A 19,665-nucleotide genomic window follows, 5' to 3' on the forward strand; every position below is an offset into this window, starting at 1 on the left:
TTGATGTTTGTCTCCCTCCTCCCACCCCAGGGACCTCCACCTCTACTTCCTCCACGTCCTGTGGGACTGCCATGTGCAGGAAACCAGGCTTGGCATCGCCCAGCCTTCACACTGGCAGACTAGAGCACGAGTGCCAGAGCATGGGGGCAGAGAGATGAGCTGGGCCTGTGACCTGGATTTAAGTCCTGGGCTCTGCTCTGTGCAGCAGCACACTCCCACTCTCTGCCTCAGTTTCCTCAACTGAGAAGTGGGGATACCAGCCATAGTAGCCATCTCACAGGGCTGGCAGTTGGCACATGTTGGCCCTAATCGAGATCCTGCTTGTCACGGTGCTGCAAATACCCTCTGTAGCCTGAATCTCTCTCCCTCTCTCTTCCTTTCTTTTCCCCAGAGGTGGAAACTGAGGCTCAGAGCCCAAGGCCAACACCAGACCCCAATCTGACTTACTATCCACTGGGCCTGCTCCCAGAAGCCTCTGATGAACTGAGGTCTTGAGAGAATATCCTGAGGGCCAGCCTGTTGGCCAGTATGTGCGCGGGCGTCAGAAATTCCTAGGACTGCCTCCCCAACATTCCAGCATTCCCCTCCTCACCTGAGTGCTCACAGTCATAACAGGCATGAAGCGGCACTCTGATTGCCCAGTCTCTGCCCACCAAAGTCCCAGCCTCCACGTCCATCCCCCTGATCTTTCTGTAGTCGGATCTCTTAGAGTTGGAGTGAGCTGGTGCTGAAATGGCAAATATCGTCACCATGTGCAGATGGCACCACAGGGCACGCACAGGGCTTCTCCAGAATGTGCAGGGAACAAGGGCATTTTCCCACAGCCTGGGGGAGGCTGGAGCTGTGAGCTCAGGCGTCAGCAGGCTTTGAAACTGCCGGTGGGCCTGAGGTGGGAGTGGGCCCAGCTACTCTGCCCAGCGTGCCCTCTGATGGTGCCCCTGAAGAAGGCCTGGCCTGGGGGCACTGGCCTGCCCCACGCCGAGGTCGCCGCAGGGGCTTCTCTCCCGTGTGGATCCTCTGGTGGTGGAACAGGGCCGGGCGCTCGCGGAAGGCACGACCACAGTGTGCGCACACAAAGGGCTTCTCACCCGTGTGGATGCGTCGGTGGCTGAGCAACACTGCGCCCTTGGCGAAAGCCTTGCCACAGTCCCCGCAGCGGAAGGGCCGCTCCCCAGTGTGCAGCAGCTGGTGCTGCGTGAGGTTAGAGCTGTGGCTGAAGGCGCGGCCACACTGTGTGCAGGCGAAGGGCTTCTCACCCGTGTGCACGCGCTGGTGCTTGAAGAGGGAGGAACCCTGGCTGAAGGCGGCACCACAAAGGGCACAGGTGTAAGGCTTCTCACCCGTGTGCGTGCGCTCGTGCTGGATCAGGTGCGAGTTGCGGCAGAAACGGCGGCCACACTGAGCACACGCGTAGGGCCGCCCGCCTGCGTGGATCTTGCGGTGCTGGCTGAGGTTGGAGCCGTGGCTGAAGGCCTTGCCGCACTCGCTGCAGCGGAAGGACTTCTCAGCGGTGTGTATGCGCTGGTGCCGCACCAGCGAGGAGCTATGCCTGAAGGCCTTGCCACAGGCCGGGCACGCATAGGGTGTCTCGCCGCTGTGGATGCGCTGGTGCTGCGTCAGGTGTGATGTCTGGCTGAAGGCCTTGCCACACTGAGAGCATTCGTATGGCCGCTCTCCAGTGTGGGTGCGCAGGTGCTTGAGCAGGTCAGAGCTCTTCAGAAACACTTTGGTGCACGCCCTGCATTCGAAGGGCTTCTCCCCGGAGAGGAAGCTGGGGCCTGTGTGGAGGGCCTTGCCCAGCTGATCCCAGGTAGGGGGTTCTTGGCTAGCAGGGAGTCCATGAGGCTTGAGGCTAGTTCTACCCTTTTCTCTTTCCCCAGAGGTGAGACTAGCCTCAAATTCTGGAATTTTGGGGCAGCCTCTTCCAGGGCCATCCTGCCCAAATGGCTTCTGGCCCCCATATGGCCTCAGCTGCTTGTCTGGCATGGGGCGGTTCATGAGGGCTTTCTCCCTAGGCAGGCTATCCTCAGGAGTCCTCAGTGGAGAGGTTAACCGCAGACTGACATTGGCTTCCCCGCTGCCAGGACCCAGCAGGAGCCTTTCCCAATAGATTACCGACACGCCTGTGGACTTTTTCTCCTGAGAGAGGGAGGTGCCCTGCCAACCCACTGAGCTTTTCCCACGTTCGCAGGTGCCTGTGAAGGTAGGTGCTGGAAGGGAGCCATTCTGGAAGGTCACTGGCAAAGCTGCTTCAGGAACAACCTTGTCATATGCCAGATGACAGGGACCTGAAGGCATAGAAATGGTATATCCTGGGTCATCCTGGCCAAGAGGGGGTGATCAGGATGGGCCTAGTGGGTAGGCCTTTGCTGGAGGCTACCGAATCCTATAAGCTTTACTCACAAACCCCATTTCCCCACTGCCTCTTCCCTAGCATGGTGAACTCTATGAGGGCAGGAGCAGGAGAGACCTGCTAGATAGAGGCTGTGCCCCAGTGCCTGGAATGGGGTACCCTGGGAGCTCCCCCTTGAATGGCAAGCCAAGGCCAGAGCCACCAGGAGAGGCTGATGGTAGGAAAACAGGAGGGAGTCAGGCCGGAAGCAGGAGATGAAAGTGTCCAGGAAAGCAGGGAAACGGGGGACAGAAGCCTGGCCATTGGTTAGCCCCAAGCTCACACCCTCTGAGCCCCCACTCACCAGGGCTGGGCTTTCTCTGAGCATTCCTGGCTGGTGTCACAACTGTCCCACTGAGAACCCAGGGCTCTTCGCCACGCTCAAGCTGCAGGACCACCCGGGGTCGTGAGGCAGAGAGTCCTGTGAGAAAACACAAGCAAGTGAGGGGCCAGGCCCAGCTCAGGACAACCTACTGCCCAAGAGATGGCAGGGGTGAGGGGCTTAGTGGGACATAGATGGTGTCATCTGAAGCCTCACTGCAGGGCAGGACTCACAGGAAAAGTTCAATGGTCCCTGCGAGGAGAACCATGTTGGAAGCACCAGATGAAAGGGGCCGAGCCTAGACACAGGCACCACAGTGGCACAGGGACACTCAGCCAAATGGTGTGAGGCTGCTCACAGGCCAACAGGAGAGAAGGGGTTAGTGCTGGCAACGACTGAGCTTCCCACGGAAAACCCAGGGCCTTACCCAGTGAGGACACAAGCGCGAAGTTCTCTAACATCACATGGCAGTACAAGGCCCTCTGGGCTGCGTCCAGGAGCTCCCACTCCTCCTGGGAGAAGTACACGGCCACATCCTCAAAGGCCATCAGGCCCTACAAGAGTGGGCAGGGGAAGGCAGACACAATCTAAGCTCCGGCTGTGGGACCCAGGACCCGCCTCCCTGTCCCAATGGCTACCCCAACTAGTGTCCCTCAGATGCTTACCTTCCCCCCCCGCCCCACCCCAGGGCTCTGCAACTCTGCAGACGAAACTTCCCTCCCCTCCCCTCCACCCTACCTGTCTAGGGCAGACAGGTCTTCTCAGACTCCCTACTAGCCACTCTATACAAGGCAGCCAGAGCAAGCCCATGGCCTTCAGATGGCTGCCACTCCAAAGGCAGGCCCAGGTGTCCACTCATGCTCCAGTCTTTGCACAAGATGACCCTCTCCAGACGTGCCACGCCCTTACCTGTTCTTGTAATTAGCAACTGTACAAGTCCTAGCTGTGGACCCAAGAGACATGCCCATCCCCGTAAGGATGCCTGCCTCTGCTGAACCTGCCTGACATTCCAAGGCTGCTCCTTCAGCCTGAAGGACCGGCTAATCCCCTCCAGTCACTATAGGACTGGCCCCAAGAGTCTGGTCGCCACACAGGAAGCCAGTTCCCCTCTCCCTCTATAGCCATGTGCTCCTCGCCCCCCATTTCCTTGGCCAAAACCCTCCCTTCAGCCACTTGCCAGACCTCCCCTGAGAGCCCCAGGGGCCACCAGCCTCTTTGCATCTCCCTGGAGCACTACCCATCCCTAGCTGAATCTACGCTATTCCCTCCTCCTAAGTCTGATTCCCAGGCCCTGCCTTGGTTCCGAATACCAGGACTCTGTCCTTGGACACCTACAATTCCAGGTCCACATGATACCTCCACTCTGGGACATCACAGACTCCCTGATTTTACTCTGAAATCTGTTTTCCCTTCAAATTCCTGTTTCTGTCTACAGCAACTCCATTCTCCTGGGTGCTCGGCTTAAACACTTGGGACTGTGCTCCACTCGGGGCACTCGCTCACACGCCGCACCTGAGACATCAGATCGTTCCAGAATCCAGCCACTTTCCCATCTCCACTGGCCCCGTGTGCAGCGGGTGCCGTCTTCGGCCACCTGGACTGTGGTGCTGCCTGCTCCCTGCACACAGCCACCCCCTCTGCGTCATTTCTCCGCCAAGCAAACGGTGGGTTACTTTAAAGTCTCTAACTTAAAGCATATCCAGGCTCTGTTAGAGTCATCCCATGGCCCCCGATGCAACTCAAGCCTGCCATTTCTCTCCCGTGCTCACGTCAGGAAGCTCAGCTCCGGAACCACCTAGGCTCAGTTTCCCCTCCCAGCTTTTGCACGTGCGGGACCCTCTGCTTGGAATTTCCTTCTACACCTCACTCCCTTGGCTGTCAGAAGTGGGGATCTCACACGTGCACGCTCCACTGGCCTGAACGCCGGGGCCTAGGACGAACCGAGAGGGGACACAAAACGTGCAGGTAAAGTCTCTCCCTGCGTCGAGGATCGGGTCCTTCGAGGAGGGATCCGGGCGGATGGGAGCCTTACGCTTCCTCTACTCACCTGGGCCCGGTCTGTCAGCGCCGCGGTCGCCATCAGAACCTGTACTTGGGGACTCGCAGAAAGAGACGGACAACACGGACTCGCCGGCTCCTGGTCTCAGCCTCCCGGGCCGTCTAAGGCAGGGTCGCTCAGGGCGCCGCCTCCCCCGCCGTCCCGGGGTCGGACAGCACGTGACTCGGGGCGCCGCCCCACAGCCCCGCGGAGCGGCCCAGGCTCCTCACGGAGAAGCCTAGGCTCGGGGCGCGACCGTCGCCCGCAACCAGGGCGTGCGCGAGACGGTCCACCGCTCGGGTCTTCCTCCCAGCCCTCGCCTCGGGTCTCCAAACCTTCTAAGAAACCGGCCTGGGGGCTCGCGGCGCTCCAGTTCACCAATACCGGTGTGGCCCAACGCCCGGTAGCAAAGTGACAGTCCGGGACGCCGGAAGTCCAGCCCCCGAAAGTCCTCATAGGCCCAGTGCACGCTGCGGACGCACGCGCGGCGGCTTCTGGGAAGCGCAGTTCCCGTCCCGCGTGGGCGGAGCCCCGCTTGATATCCGCGGCAACGTCTAGGCATCCCCGCGCGGCGCGCTGGGAAATGGAGTCCCGCAGGAGCTCCCCAGCTTCCGTGGATCCCGGGGAGTGAAGTGTGCGATCGCCCGGCTCGGCGTCCTGCGCTCGGGGTCCTGGGCTCTAGACACTCGCCCACGCGGCGGACTAGAGTTAACGCGGGACGCGCAGAAGCGGAAATTGCTGAGGTCCCAGGAGGCGACCCCGGCACCGGGCTTTAAAGACAAAGCGTGAAGGGGGGAGGGGGGGGGGGAAGACAAAGCCTGATAGGGGCCCCTGGGTGGCTCAGTTGGTTGAGCAGCCGACTTCGGCTCAAGTCATGATACCGGGGTTTGTGAGTTTGGTCCCTCGTCCGGCTCCTTGCTGACAGCTCAGACCCTGGAGTCGGCTTCAGATTCTGAATCTCCCTCTCTCTCTGCCCTCCCCTGCTCGTTCTCTCCCTCTCAAAATATATAAACATATATATTCTTAAAATATATATATCCCTCTCAAAAATAAATAAACATTAAAACAATGTTTTTAATGAATAAATAAATAAATAAACAAATACATAAAAGGACATAGCCTGATGAGAGGGGCGAGTTAGGAGGGACGGTGCTTTGGCACAGAGCCTGGCTCTACCTCTGGAGGCCTGTGCCCTGGATTGACCTCTCCGTGTTTTGTAAAGGGGTTAACCTCAGGTTTGCAAGCCCCTAGGCTAAATTTTTCTGGAGTGTGAATTGTTTTCTGACACTTTGCTAAGCCATCTGTTTTCCCTGCTAAACTGGACCGCACAAAATGTACTTTCCCAGACTTGCCTGTCTTTGGGTCGTCTAGGTGTGGCTGGCACATCAGGATATTGATGCGTTGGTCCTGTCTCCTGGGGACCAACCTGAGTTTCTGCCACACGTGAAAACAAAAGGAAGGGCGGTCTCAGTACACGCCCACGACTGCTGGAGAAGAGAGCTTTCCTCTTTGTTGCTCTAGTGTGAGGGTTTGTTTTAGGTTTTGTTGTCAGGGTCCTTCATCTTCGTACATAAAATGGTACAATGACGTTACCCATCGTAGAGCTGTTATAAGGAAATACGGAATTAATCTGTAGAGTTCGTTCATTCTTGCCGCCTTCCTTCCTCCCTTCCTCCCTTCCTCCGTCCTTATATATGCATCTATGTCAGCAACACCCGTCCTTAGATTTAACACTATTTGTAAATCGTCGTAATGCAAGAGAGCACGGTCATATAGATTTAAATAGGACACATCTAGCAATATTAATGAGCCACATTATACTACAAGTGAGGTCACACAGTTCATATCTGATTACTCCCACGAATAGAAAGGCAGCAGCCGATGTAAAGGTGCAGCTAAACCAAAGGCCGATTCTTAACCACCAAAACCTGTTTATGTGCTTTCATTTCATACTTGTGTCTAAGTATTTAGGTGAGAATTGATGTAAATTCACATGAGATAAAGAAATGTGCTCTCCAGATAATCACAATGCAAGAGACCACAACAATTTTGGAATATTTGTGTGTAAATGTTGCTCCCTTTGAAAGAATTTAAGAAAATGTAAGTATTAAATTCGTGATTTTATCCAAAGCTTAGAGGCATTAACATTTCAAGCACTCTTTGAATGTTTGGAGACATTTAATTTCTTATTTAAAAAGTATCCCTATGGGGGCACCTGGCCGACTCAGTCACTAGAGCTTGCAACTTTGGATCTCAGGGTTGTGAATTGGAGCCCCATGTTGGGTGTAGAGGTTACTGACAAATAAAATCTTGAAAAAATAAAATAAAATAATATAAAATCATCCCTATAATGTGGAATTAGTTAGACTACAGGGATCTTGATGCCTAATATTGAGAGAAATGCTCATTGTTTGATAAATTCATAATTTAATGAATTGGAAATGAATAGCAGCAACAAATCTTCCTCTGTACACAAAATAGCTCCAATACATATACCTGGCTCCCATTCTACCCTGAACAAGATGGCACGGGAGATGGGGGGTTATGGGGGGTGTTGTCTGTGGCAGGTGCTTGGACCCTAACCACTTGGTTGGACATCTGTGAGCTCCTGTTCCCCTATCAGTAAAAGCAAAACAGATAGTAGTAAACACTCGCATTGGGCTGAATTGTGTAGAGCACTGATTCTTTCCTTGGCTGGGTCGAGCCTACTGATGAGCTCATTGAAGGCACTCTTTGTTTCTATTACAGTGTTTTTTATTTCTAGCCCTAACTTTTGATCTTTTCTTAAGAGTTTCCATCTCTTTGCTCACATTATCCGTCTATTCCTGTATTTTGTCAATGTTTTCATCTAGAGCCCTTAACATCTTAGTCATTGCTATTTTACACCCGTCTGATAATTCCAACATCTGTTCACATCTGAGTGTCATTCTGATGACTGCTTTGTGTGTCTTTGGGCTGCCTTTTTTCTTGCCTTTTGACATGCCTTGTCATTTGTTGTTGAACACCAGACACATGTTTGTTAAGAGGAACTAAGGTGACAGGAGGTTTGTATGAGGATTTATGGTAATATGGATAGGAGGAGGGCTGTGTTTAATGTTTGCTGTAGCAGGGGGTGCTGGAGGCTTCAAATTCCTCTAGTGCCCTAGTTGTTGTCTCTTCTCTAGACTTTGTGCTCTGGTAAGTACTCTTCTTTGGAGAGAGTCTGTCTTGCATCTGTTTTAGTTATAGTGCACTGTTGTTACACTGGAACTCCACTGATGTGGTGTATGGGTGACAGGGGAGAGGAGCATACTAAATCTTCCAATGAATACTCAGTCTTTAGTGGGACTGGGCCTCAGGAGTATATCTCCACTCCTATAGTTTTCTTCCCTTCTTTCTTTCTTCTTTTCTTTCTTTCTTCTTTTCTTTCTTTCTTCTCTTTCTTTTCTTTCTTTCTTTCTTTCTTTCTTTCTTTCTTTTCTTTCTTTCTTTTTCTTCCTTCCTTCCTTCCTTCCTTCCTTCCTTCCTTCCTTCCTTCCTTCCTTTGTTTTCTTTTCTTTCTTTCTCTTGACCTCAACTGCCTTCCCTGGCTACAGCATATTCAATGTATTTCCTTGGAGCCCTGGCCCCTGTTGACTATGACCTCTCTCACTTAGGTGAGAGAAGAAGACTAGTGGGACCTGGAATGGGAGCACTGTCCTTACCCCAAATGGAAATTGCTCTCGCAGTCTTTACTCCTATAGTATATGTTTTTGTAGGGAAATGGTTCTGGGTATATTTCACAAGGGTTATCTTTCAGGTCGTAGGACACCTCCTCTTTCTCTGCTCCATGCTAACTGATATGATTTGATGTGGGGTTCTGGAGCACATAGTCAAGAAAGAATTCTTCAGACATTATCAGTGCAAAAAAGGTGGTTTTCTTAAAGCACAGGGACAGGACCTTTGGGCAGATAGAGCTGTCCCAGGATTGTGTGAAGTGATTGGCTTATACTTTTAAGTTGAGGGGGTAGAGATAACGGAAGTTTACAAAGTTGTTTTCATAGGTTAAGGAAGATTTATAGGATCCTGGAAGCCTAGCTTATGTCAAGCTAAGATTGTTGTTGCTGGTTTTTTGTTTTCTTTTTCTCTTGCAAGGTATTAATGCTAAGACAATTGGGAGTTCCAGGACCAATGTCATACTCTTTCTGTCTCGAGTATTTGTCAATGGGCTGTAAGCTTAAGGAAATTTAACTTAATCTACATTTCTTTTGCCTTTTTTTCTCCATATCACTAACAACTGAAGATCAGAGAAATACAAGTTCACTGAGTGCATATTGGACACACCCAGGATGTAATCCATGGGGTCACTGCCAAGGGGACAGGGATTAGGTTCACTGCAGACCTGGACAGTTTGGGTTTGGGGTCTCTGAGCAGGTGTGAATACAAAGAGACATGGTAGGTCGGTCTCCTGTTCAGTTACCTGTTTGGGGGATTTGGTACAGACATGGCCTCTGGTGACAGGGGAGCACCATGTCGGGTGGCAGGTCTTGGCGCTAGTTATGCCTGGACCACAATCCCTTGGAATGCACAAGTGGCTGTCATCCAATAACATGTTAATAAGACATTTTAAACACGCTTGACCAAGTCAGGACACAGTAAGGGGAGACTGGTGTTGGAGGACTTGAGAGAAAGAGATGAGGGGATAAACGCAAAGGGTAAGATATGAGGCCCAGAAGGTGGGCACAGCAAGGGGCTGGAATCAGGAGAGAAAAGGAGAGTGGGAAGACATTCTGGAGTGTCCAGTGTATAAAAAGACACAAACCCAATGGAGTAATTTGACCCCATCAAGACAGCAAACGAAGATACAAAGTGAACCAAATTGGCTAAGTAATAAGATATGAATAAGTTCCTTAATGTATATGCAAGCTCCCTGTCTCCATCCCCTAAAACACTTAATAATTGCTTCCTGTACTAACTCCACTGGGAGTCAGTGTTTTGAGAGCTATCTCCCTGGTTCCTTACTTGTTAGTTAACAAGTAAATAAAAGTTCTTCAAGATTTCCTTGGGTTGTGTTGAATTTAATGCACCCCAAGCAGTGTACCCTTACACTTTGACAAGCACACTTGTATACAATCAAACTGTCCAGGGGGGTCTTTTGTGAAATACAGGCAAGCCTCTAACCATGGGGTACAGTCTTACAGGCCTCACCATCCACAACTAGGGAGATGCAAGACTTATTCCCTCCCAACTATGTAAAGAGAAACATTGACACTGATTCAAATTGGCAGCATCAAATGAGATGTTAGTCATTCTTCTGTATCTGGTTTCCAAACCCACATGCTTCAAACTTGCATAAAATAGATGCACATGTCTAGCTGGATGCAAAATGCAACATGGAAGAAGAAGAGTCAAAGCTTAGGCCCAAGATAGGTCAGGCTGACCTGCATTTGCTCAGGTTCCTCTGATTATAACCCATGGGAACTTGGGCCTCGATGGTCCTGTCTATGATGTACATTTTCCTCACATCTAAAGTAGTGGACTAAGAATGCACTAAGTGGATTAAGAACCAGTTCACAGTTGTCGGAGTATCAACATACAGCTTCTGGCCCAGGCAGCCTCGCATTAATGTTGGAGACCTCCGTGACTTGTGGAAAACATCACACCTTGTCTTGGGCCACATCCCTAACAGTGTTACAGCCCTCCATACCTGGGAGCCAGAAGGTAGCCACCAGCATCCTCACTGCATGCTAGTTCCCATGGTTCCATTCTTGAGTGCTGCGGGGACCAGAACCTCACTTGCTCGTGCCCTCTCTTCCATCTCTGAGGGCAGCTGACTGCTGGAGTTGGTGGTGATGAGGAATCTGGTACTGCTGACGATATCTCAGGTGTCCAGCCTGGGCATGTAAGGATAGGGAGAGGGATTAGCCCAAGTGCCCACACCAAATCACACCCTTTCTTTGGTGTGAACAATCTGGTGCCAAACAAAGGCTCGGGTTTCACTAAAGGCTCTCCCACAATGGCTGTACTCATAGGGCCTTTCTCCAGTATGAACCTTCTGGTACTTCATAAGGTTAGACCTGTGGCCAAAGGATTTCCCGTATTAGTTACACTCATAGGGTCTTTCACCAGTGTGAGCCTTCTGGTGCTGATTTAGAGTATAACTTTGGTGGAAAGTTTTTCCATATTCCATGCACTTGTAAGGTCTTTGCCCAGAGTGAATTTTCTGACCCTTTTTCAGTTTACATGTGTGCCTGAAGGCCTTCCTACTCTCCTTACATAGGATGTTTCTCTGAATTTTTTGGGGTGAATTTTTGGTGATCAACAAGGGTTGATTTCTCTTTGCAGACATATGTATTTGTTGGACATCTACATAGTCTCTCTTCAGGGTGAGTCAGGTGGCTAAGGAGGGTGGAGCTCCTTGCAAAGGCTGCTCCCAGTTGCTGCACTTGAAGGGCTTCCCTGCTGTGAACTTTGGGAACTGCTCAATAATGGGGCTGGGTGGGAAGGCCTCCCTGAGCTTGGTATTCCCACACGGCTTCCTATTGTTGTGGGTGGATGGGTGTTAGGTCATGGCTCTCCAGGCTCTTAGGTCATGGCTGCACAGCTTCTCTGCAGTATGTGCTCATCACAGGGGAGAAGTCTCTCTCCATATTAAAGTCAACTGTTTCAGTTGAAGGTTTACGTGGAACCAGAATTATTTCCTGTATGCCCCACATATGTGCAGTTTCTGTCCAGGATCTGTTCCCATGTTTCTCCATGGACAAAGTCTTTGAAGACTATAACCCTGTGTTATAGGGGTGGACCTTGTGAGTAGAAGGACAAGCACTGGAAGTCCAGCCCTGCGATGTGATTTTTCTGGAAGCATCAGATTCCAACAGTGCCTCCTTATCTTCCTTTTCACATGAACTACCTGAAAATAGGGAAATGCCCCGTTTTTTTAAATTTTCTAAAAGCTTTATTTATTTATTGGGGCACCTAGGTGGCTCAGTCAGTTAAGTGTCCGACTTTGGCTCAGGTCATGATCTCACGGTTCGTGGGTTTGAGCCCTGCATCAGGCTCTGTGCCGACAGTTTGGAGCCTGGAGCCTGCTTTGGATTCTGTCTCTCTGTCTCTGTCTCTTTCCCTTTCTCTCTCTCTGCCCCTCCCTCCTCAAGCTCTATCTCTCTGTCTCTCAAAAATAAATACACGTAAAAAAGAAAAAAAAGTTTATTTACTTTGAGAGAGTGAGCAAGCAAGCAGGGGAGGGACACAGAGAGAGGGAGAGAGACAGAATCCCAAGCAGGCTCGGCACTGACAGTGTGGAGCTCAAACTTAGAAACCATAAGAGCGTGACCTGGGATGAAATCAATAGTTGGATGCTTAACCCACTGAGCCACCCAAGTGCCCTGGGAAATGCCCTTTTCTATATGTCATAGTAGATGCGTGGGGATGGACCCATCATTAAGTGGTGTCTAAAGCTCTTTTCTCTTTCTTTCTTTTCCTCTCTCTCTCTCTTTCTTTCTTTTTGAAAGTATTTTGAGAGAGAGAGAACAGGGGAGGGACAGAGAGAGAGAAAGGGAAAGAGAGAGAGAAATCCAAGCAGGCTCCACACTGACAGTGCAGAGCCCGATGCAGGGCTCGAACTCATGAACTGTGAGATCAAGACCTGAGCCAAAATGAATGCTTAACCAACTGAGCTACCCAGGCACCCCAGTAAGTGGGGCTTATAATTCTTAAGCTAACAATTGATTCCCTGGGTTCATAAGAAACTAAGGGGGCCAGGATCAGGGGAGAAAGGGCCAATCCTTTTGGTATAGGGTCTGGCCAGACCAATGCAAAGTATCTCATCAGGGTCACAGACTCAATGTGGCTGGCAGGATCTGCTGCTCACTGTCTGCAAACTCAGTGCAATAGGGATGTTTGCAGAGGTCAATGCTATGCAGAAAGAGCCCACACATGATGTAACATTCAGCCATCTCTTAGCATTAGGCTTCCCAGGATTACTTACCAATACATAAACCTCTCCTAATAGCTAAATAGAAGCTAACACAGGAGGACCCATAGGGAGAGTAGTTACAAGATGAAACTTGAGGTCAGGGAGATAGGGACTAGACATCAGGAAGAGAAGGCACGAGGGCAGAATGTTCAGAAAGGTGTAAAGTTGGACTGAGGTTGGGACATTAACTTTGGCACAGGGTAGTGATGTGGTATAAGACCACGGCCAGGAACAATCCAATGTAGACTAGGCCTCAGCCCATATCCGAATTGTACTCATCAAGTCCCAGCATCTTCCAGGACTTTCTGGCAATGGCTAGAATTGCATCTTCTCAGCTACATACCCAGGACTCCCTGCCATGCTCTGGCAAAAATGCCCCTGTGGGATGCAGTGGCCACAAGTCCTATGGAGGACAAGGCAGGTAAGGGGCCTGCCCTGTGTGTGACCTTTCTGTGGAAGTCAAGGAGCTTGCTTCGTCTTTATCATTAGTAAGGAGGAAGGAAGAAGAGATGTCACAAAATGAAACTTTGAGGGCTACCTGGGTGGCTCAGTCAGTTAAGTGTCTGACTCTTGATTTTGGCTTAGGTCATGATCTCATGGTTTGTAGGATTGAGCCCCACGTTAGGCTCCGCCCTGACAACACAGAGCCTGCTTGGGATTCTCTCTCCCTCTCTTTCTGCCCCTTCCCCGCTCACGCTCTCTCCCAAAATAAACAAACGTAAAAAAGAAAAAGAAACAGGGTGCCTGGGTGGCTCAGTCGGTTAAGTGTCAACTTCAGCTCAGGTCATGATCTCACGGTTCGTGAGTTCAAGCCCTGCATCGGGCTCTCTTGCTATCAGCACGGAGCCTGCTTTGGATCTTCTGTCCCATTCTCTCTCTCTGCCCCTCCCCTGCTTTCTCTCTCTCTCTCTCTCTCTCTCAAAAATAAACAAACACAGGGCGCCTGGGTGGCTCAGTCGGTTGAGTGGCCGACTTTGGCTCAGGTCATGATTTCACTCACAGTTTGTGTGTTTGGTCCCACATCAGGCTCTGTGCGACAGCTCAGAGCCAGGAGCCTCCTTTGGATTCTGTCTCCCTCTCTCTCTGCCCCTCCCCCACTCGCGCGCGCGCGCGCGCGCGCGCGCTCTCTCTCTCTCTCTCTCTCTCTCAAAATAAATGAACATTAAAATAAAATAAAAAAAACAAAAATAAACATAAGAAAAAAATGAAATTTTCAGGAGGGTTTTTCAGGAATAACTCAGTAGCCCTTGTAAACAATGACAGGACCCTTAGAGACTGGCACTGGCAGTTTTAAGGAAGTATCTGCTAGAGAAAGACCGCGAATCCATGGCACACAGAGAGACCTTGTCATGGAGCCAAACCCAAAGGGCTTATTGGAAAGATGGAGAGAACTTTGACTCTTCTCCCCAGGCCACCACAAGCCTGGGTCAGCAAAGGTGGAGTGGCTCAGGGAGAGCACAAGCAAGTGCCCACAGCCCAACCTGGGTGCCAACAATTCTGAAAAACAACACATAAAGAAAGGCAGGAGCTTTACTTGGTAAGGCCATGGGTGTGACGTCACCCAATATCATGTCCCAGTACAGGATTCTCTGGGCCTGTGAAGAGCCTCCACTCCTCCCAAGAGAGGTACATGGCCACACCCTTGAAGGTCACCAGGCCTCGCAGTGAGGAAGAGAGATGATCCTGCAGGGCAATGAGTGGACATCTTCAAGCCCTGGGCCTAAAACCCAGGGCATCTTGCCCTCTCCCTGGCAACCTCTCCCCTATAATACCTCCCAGACATACTAACTACCTTCAGCTTACCCTCTTCCCCAGGCCTCCATTTCTGACGGGACACTAGTCTGCCAACATCAGTGCCTTCTCCTTCTCCCAACACCCACTGGCCACTGCTTTGGAGCCATTGCATCATGAAGCAGGAGGGCAGATAGACATCACCCAATCTGTTCCTGTTCTATTTCCAGATGGTTCCCTGGGCATTCACCACAATGTGACTTATGACCACAATAAGCCCCAGGTTCAACCTCCCCCCTAGGACCCCAGCACCAAGCTCTCCTCCCCAATGTTCTGCCTCCCCTAGACAGACTCATCAGCTGTGACCACTCCTTTCTTACACCTTTAGGTCCTCTTCTATCCAAGGGCTATGCCCTTGGATCCGCCCTCTCTCTCAAGGCTCCCCAGGCCATTCGGCTCATGGCAGCTAGTGACCCTGGAAATAACAGCCAGGATCCAATTTCAACCTCATCTTGCAACAAAATCTCCAGTGGCACCCAGACCTAGAGGCTGCCCTTGGCCCTTTGTTCAAAGCCTTCCCGCCTGTCACTGTCCTCTGCTCCATCTCTCAGCTACAAACACCTGGATTCCCAAACACTCCTGGCCCTCTTATACCTCTGCCTTTGTCTTAATCCTTTACCAGGTGTGTCCTTCCTGCTCCACCACAAGGCAGTCCTTCAAGACCCACTCTAGCTGCACTGTCACTGTGGATAACGCATCCTGGCCCCTGCACTTGCAGTAGATTGAACCATCATTCTATACTAGCATACCTACAAGGCCCACAGTCTCACTCTGGAGCCTCAGCAGTGTGCAGAACTTCCCTGGGCCCTTCCCCATCACATGCTCCCACAATTTGTCCACCTCAGGACTGGCACCTCCTAAGTGTGACCTAAGGCTGCCACTCTGGCCTAGGGCATCATTACATGCCTGGACTGTTGATGAAGGCTCCTCCCTGGCCTCCCTGCTTTTGCCCTGGCCCCCTAGTCTGTTCACACACTAGCCAAAGAAACCAGTTAACAGCAGAGTAAGAATAAAGGGCCAGCAATTAGTCTCCCTAAAGAAGGCCTAAATTGAAGCCTAAATTGTCCTATGAGGCTCTTTTCGCACAAGATTTAAGAAGGATTTGCGGTTCCCGATGGCTTGGCTCACACAAACAAGTCTCCGCACATCTCTGTCCCCACGCGTGAAAAACCCTTTCAGGCCCCACCCCACCCCCCTTTTGGCCAGCATACTGACCAGTAATCTGGAGCACGAAGGCGCAAAATGAAAGTGACTCCCATCATCCCAGACAAGGAAATGAAAGCGGCAGGAATCCCAAGGCACACTCATCCGCTAACGCTGGGGCTCCAGGAACTTGGGGGTAGGACTGCCCGGCTTCGGCAAGTGGACCCTTCACTCGCCAAAGACATCAGTAGCGGCGCTGGTCCCATGCCAACCCGTGGGGGGCCGGGGAGGAAGAGGGCGCGCGCGCACCCGTTGGGAGTGGCCCGCTGGAACAGCACCTCCTCCGCCCTCAGTCCCCCGGCACGGCTGGAGGACCCTGGGCTGCGGGCAGGCCCTCGGAACCTCGGTCTCCCGCGCATTATGGTGGAAACACCCTCAAGGCCCTTACTGGGAAGGTCTTGAGGGCTCTTGCGGCGATCCCGGCGGACGCCCCACAGGGCCGCCCATTCTATTTCCGTCAACGCCGAGGCCCGAGGAGGCGGGGACGATCGCTCGCAGGCATCGCCCGTAGGCGCAAAGGCGCAAAAAGGAGCCCCACACCTTCCCCACTTGGCGCACCCCAGACCCTGGACGGTGGCGCCCTAGACTTTCCTAAACGCGTCCTCAAACCAGGGATCGAGGCCTTTTTTCGCACAGGCGCACAACCAGCCAAAGAAAAACCTCAGGGCGACGTCGGATGTTCCGCCCTTGCCCAGAGCAGTACACTCGGGTACGCCCCGCACGGCGCCAGCGCCTTCTGGGGAGTGTAGTTCACATCGCAAATCCTACTTCCGCGGGGACCGCAGTCCCCCCCCCCCCCCGCCATGTCGTGTCACCATGACAACGACCAAGCGGCAACGAGTCTGAGGCTCGTCAGCGGTGCTGTCAGAGGACCTGACGCCGAGACCACATTGGGTCCGTTGCGCCGGGTCCCCGTCCGGGTCCCCGTCCGAGGCAGCGCTGGTGGACTCTGCACGGGTAGGTGAAAGTTTCTTAAGCTTTCGCCTGGCCAGACTCAAGCCCCAGTGTCCAAGTCGCGAAACTGAGGATGTCCGGCCTGGGGTCATTTTTATCCCCCCAGGTTGGGAGAGTAGAGTGTGCGCATGGAATGAAGCATGGAAGCTGTTCCAAGCAGAGATACCTGCATGTGCAAAGGCTTGGAGGCGACCCAGAGAGGAGGGCATTGGGGAAACTTCAAGACCTTTACTTCTACCAGAAAGCTCCAAGGGAAGAAGGGCTCATACTAGGCCTTTATCCTGAGGGACCTAGGAACTGAGAAGATGTGTGAATAGAAGAGGGACCTGATCTAAATTGGCAAGTATAACTTTAGCTTCCATGTGGAGAAGTGATAGGGTGCCAGATGAAGGTGGAGGTGGTTGGGGACACAGGAAGAAGGCAACTGCAACCAAGGAGGCCAGCGATGGTAGTCCAGGCGGCAGCCTGGACTAGGGTGGTAGTCGCAAAAGATGTGCAGATTTTGAATCTCTTCTGCAGGCAGAGTCAGCTGTATTTGCTGATGGATCAAAGAGTGGTGAGAAGGAGATGGGAGGTCCAGAAGGACTCCAGGCTTTTAGACTGAGCAGTTGAAAGAATGGAACTGCCCTCCATAGAAATGGGAAAGGGGAAAGAGGAGCAGATTCCAGAGGAAAAGCAGGAGTTGGGATTGTGTCTGAGTTGCCTGGAAGATATCTGAGTGGAGAGGTGATGTGGGCAAGACTCAGAGATCTGGTTTTCTTGAGAAAGGTCTGGCTGGAAGTGTTCAAGGGTGATGGGTTGGTGGCTGTTCCTTTGCCTATTCCAGGCTCAGAGGAGCATGTGTTGGTTCATGGCTCTTTCCACCTTCAAAGCCAGTAGTGGCAACTTGAATCTTTCTCACATTGCAGCACTCTTGACTCTCTCAATCTCTACTGCCTCTCTATTCCACTTTTAAAGACCTTTGTTATTATATTGTCTGCCCACCCCTCCCTCACCTCAGATAATACAGAATAATCTCCATATCTCAAGGTCAGAGCATAAGTAGGGGAGGGGCAGGGAGAAAGGGAAAGAGAGAATTTCAAGCAGGCATCACACTGTCAGCACAGAGCAGAGCTGGATGCCAGGCTGAATCCCAGGAACAGTGAGAACATGACCTGAACCGAGATCAAGAGTTGGACATTAAACCAACTGAGCCACCAGGTGTCCCAAAGGTCAGCTGATTATTAATCTTAATTCCATATACCATTTAAGTTCCCCTTTGCCATGTAATATAACATATTTACATGTTCTGGAAATTAAGACCTGTACATCTTTGGGGTCAGTATATTCTGCCTACCACAATACATGAACATACTTAAAAATTTTTTGAACATTGCCTATATGGCTATTTGCTAAATCAAGGAAGAGTGCATTTTATATTTTGACAGATGTCAACAACGATTCTCTTGAGAAGCATCTCCAATTTGCCTTCCCCTGGCAGTGCTATGAAAGCCTTGGGATGATGATGATGATGATGATGATGATAAGAACAATAACAACAATAGCTCTCTCATTTATTTAGTAGTGTCAATCTTAAAAACAAAAGTTACTTAAAAATAAATAAATAAAACAGTTACTTTGCCAGCAAAAATGGGTTTATTTGGGATTAGCAGAGAATTGCAATTCTGAACATGCAAGCTACAGCAAAACCTTAGGCAAGTCTAACAAAGGAGAGGAATGTTATTTTATAAGAGGAAGGAGGAAGGTGGGAGGGCCTGTTTTGAAAGAAAGTCCATTGGAGAAAAGAATTCAGGGTGATGACAGTTTCTCATTGGTTGAGTTGCAGGGGCAGTTGATTTCTACTAGGAGATCCAATGTACATCTTTACTTGTTGGGGCCTGGAATTGATGTTTCTTTCCTGTTGAAGATTCTTCTGTCAGCAGTTCTTGACTTCCAGTGGTACCAAGTGAGAGCTTTCCCTTGCACTCCATTTTAGTGAGGTTTCCCTTTACTAAGTGTCACAGCACCAAGTACCTGGCCCTGTGCTAAGCACTTTTCATGTCACTTCTCATGAGGAAAGTTGTAGTATTTTCCAACTTTCACCACTGGATTTTGAGTTAGAGCTTATTCTGGGTGAGGATACCCAAGAGGGATTGTCAAAGCACAGAATGTTTAGGCTTGTCCCAGAATTTCTGATGAGGGGTTGGAGAAGGGACAAGAACTTGCATTTCTAGCAAGTTCCCCAGTGATGCTGATGCTACTGATCTGGGGACCACTGAATTAAAGACACATTTAATGTTACTAAAACTCTCCATGAAGGAGGTATTATCTTCATTTTACATCCTCAGAAAATGCAGAAGATGTGTTCCTAGGGGTCCCTTCACAGTGCTGGTCCCTCCATGTTCAGAATGCAGGTCACGGGCGGGACATCTCTGAGGGAGGAAATCGAGAATGACCTCTTTAAGAGGAAGCTATGACACACCATTACCATTCTTAATCTCGGATTCCATTTCCCAGTGCCTCTCCGCTGCCACTTGGGCGTTGCCCACGGAGACTTTGTCCGCGCCCCACTCCAGGCCAATGCGAGGCTGAAACTACACTAACCAGAAGGCCAAGGGGAATGGCGGCGAGCTATGGGCCAATCACAGAAGAAGAGCGACTTCCTGCGGCTCACGGGACTTCCGGCGCCTCCGTTGTGGGCGTTCATTTTGCTCTTGACAGGTCGTTATATAGCGCCCTTGGGGACCTGAGCTCTGGGCGGGGGCTGCTTTCCAGGCGCCTCCTCGGGACCCAGCGTGGAAGACAGTAAGGAAGATGGGATCGGCTGCCGCGTTTCGTCCCCTCTGAGGCTCCGATTGCGACGGGCGGCGGGCGGGCACCTGGCTCAGTGGAGGTGTGGGCATCGGCCAACCTCTCAGGGCCTGCCCGGGTCCAATGGCGGCAGCGGGGGCGCTGGCGGACCCGGACCAGCATCCGCATAGTACGAGCCCACGATCGAGGGGAGTGGTGGGTCCCTGGACTCTTCTCCTCCGCCTTCGCCTTTCTTCCTTTGC

The 19,665-nt window shown here is 51.4% G+C and overlaps 1 protein-coding gene and 1 long non-coding RNA gene across 4 annotated transcripts; both read right to left on the reverse strand.

Moving 5' to 3' along the window:
* Positions 1-592: 592 nt before the first annotated feature.
* On the reverse strand, positions 593-5,626 carry LOC125152415 (zinc finger protein 324A-like). 3 transcript variants are annotated; one of them, XM_047834295.1, is made up of 5 exons: positions 4,762-5,626; positions 4,484-4,644; positions 3,142-3,268; positions 2,697-2,813; positions 593-2,288 (listed from the first exon to the last, which is right to left on the reverse strand). In XM_047834295.1, exons 3-5 carry the CDS (start codon positions 3,260-3,262, stop codon positions 850-852), a joined length of 1,677 nt encoding a protein of 558 aa, XP_047690251.1. In that variant the 5' UTR covers positions 3,263-3,268; positions 4,484-4,644; positions 4,762-5,626; the 3' UTR covers positions 593-849. The 3 variants fall into 3 exon arrangements, with proteins under 3 accessions (XP_047690251.1, XP_047690249.1, XP_047690250.1); XM_047834293.1 differs by lacking the exon at positions 4,484-4,644; XM_047834294.1 differs by having other exon boundaries at positions 4,484-5,626.
* A 180-nt stretch (positions 5,627-5,806) lies between these two features.
* LOC125152454 (uncharacterized) lies at positions 5,807-16,427 on the reverse strand. Its single transcript, XR_007147200.1, has 3 exons — positions 15,692-16,427; positions 10,418-10,604; positions 5,807-6,356 (listed from the first exon to the last, which is right to left on the reverse strand). It is a non-coding gene; the product is annotated as an uncharacterized LOC125152454 (long non-coding RNA).
* Between the last annotated feature and the right edge of the window lie 3,238 nt (positions 16,428-19,665).

The sequence above is a fragment of the Prionailurus viverrinus genome, chromosome E2 (assembly GCF_022837055.1).
Source record: "Prionailurus viverrinus isolate Anna chromosome E2, UM_Priviv_1.0, whole genome shotgun sequence".
NCBI classification, from domain to species: domain Eukaryota; kingdom Metazoa; phylum Chordata; class Mammalia; order Carnivora; family Felidae; genus Prionailurus; species Prionailurus viverrinus.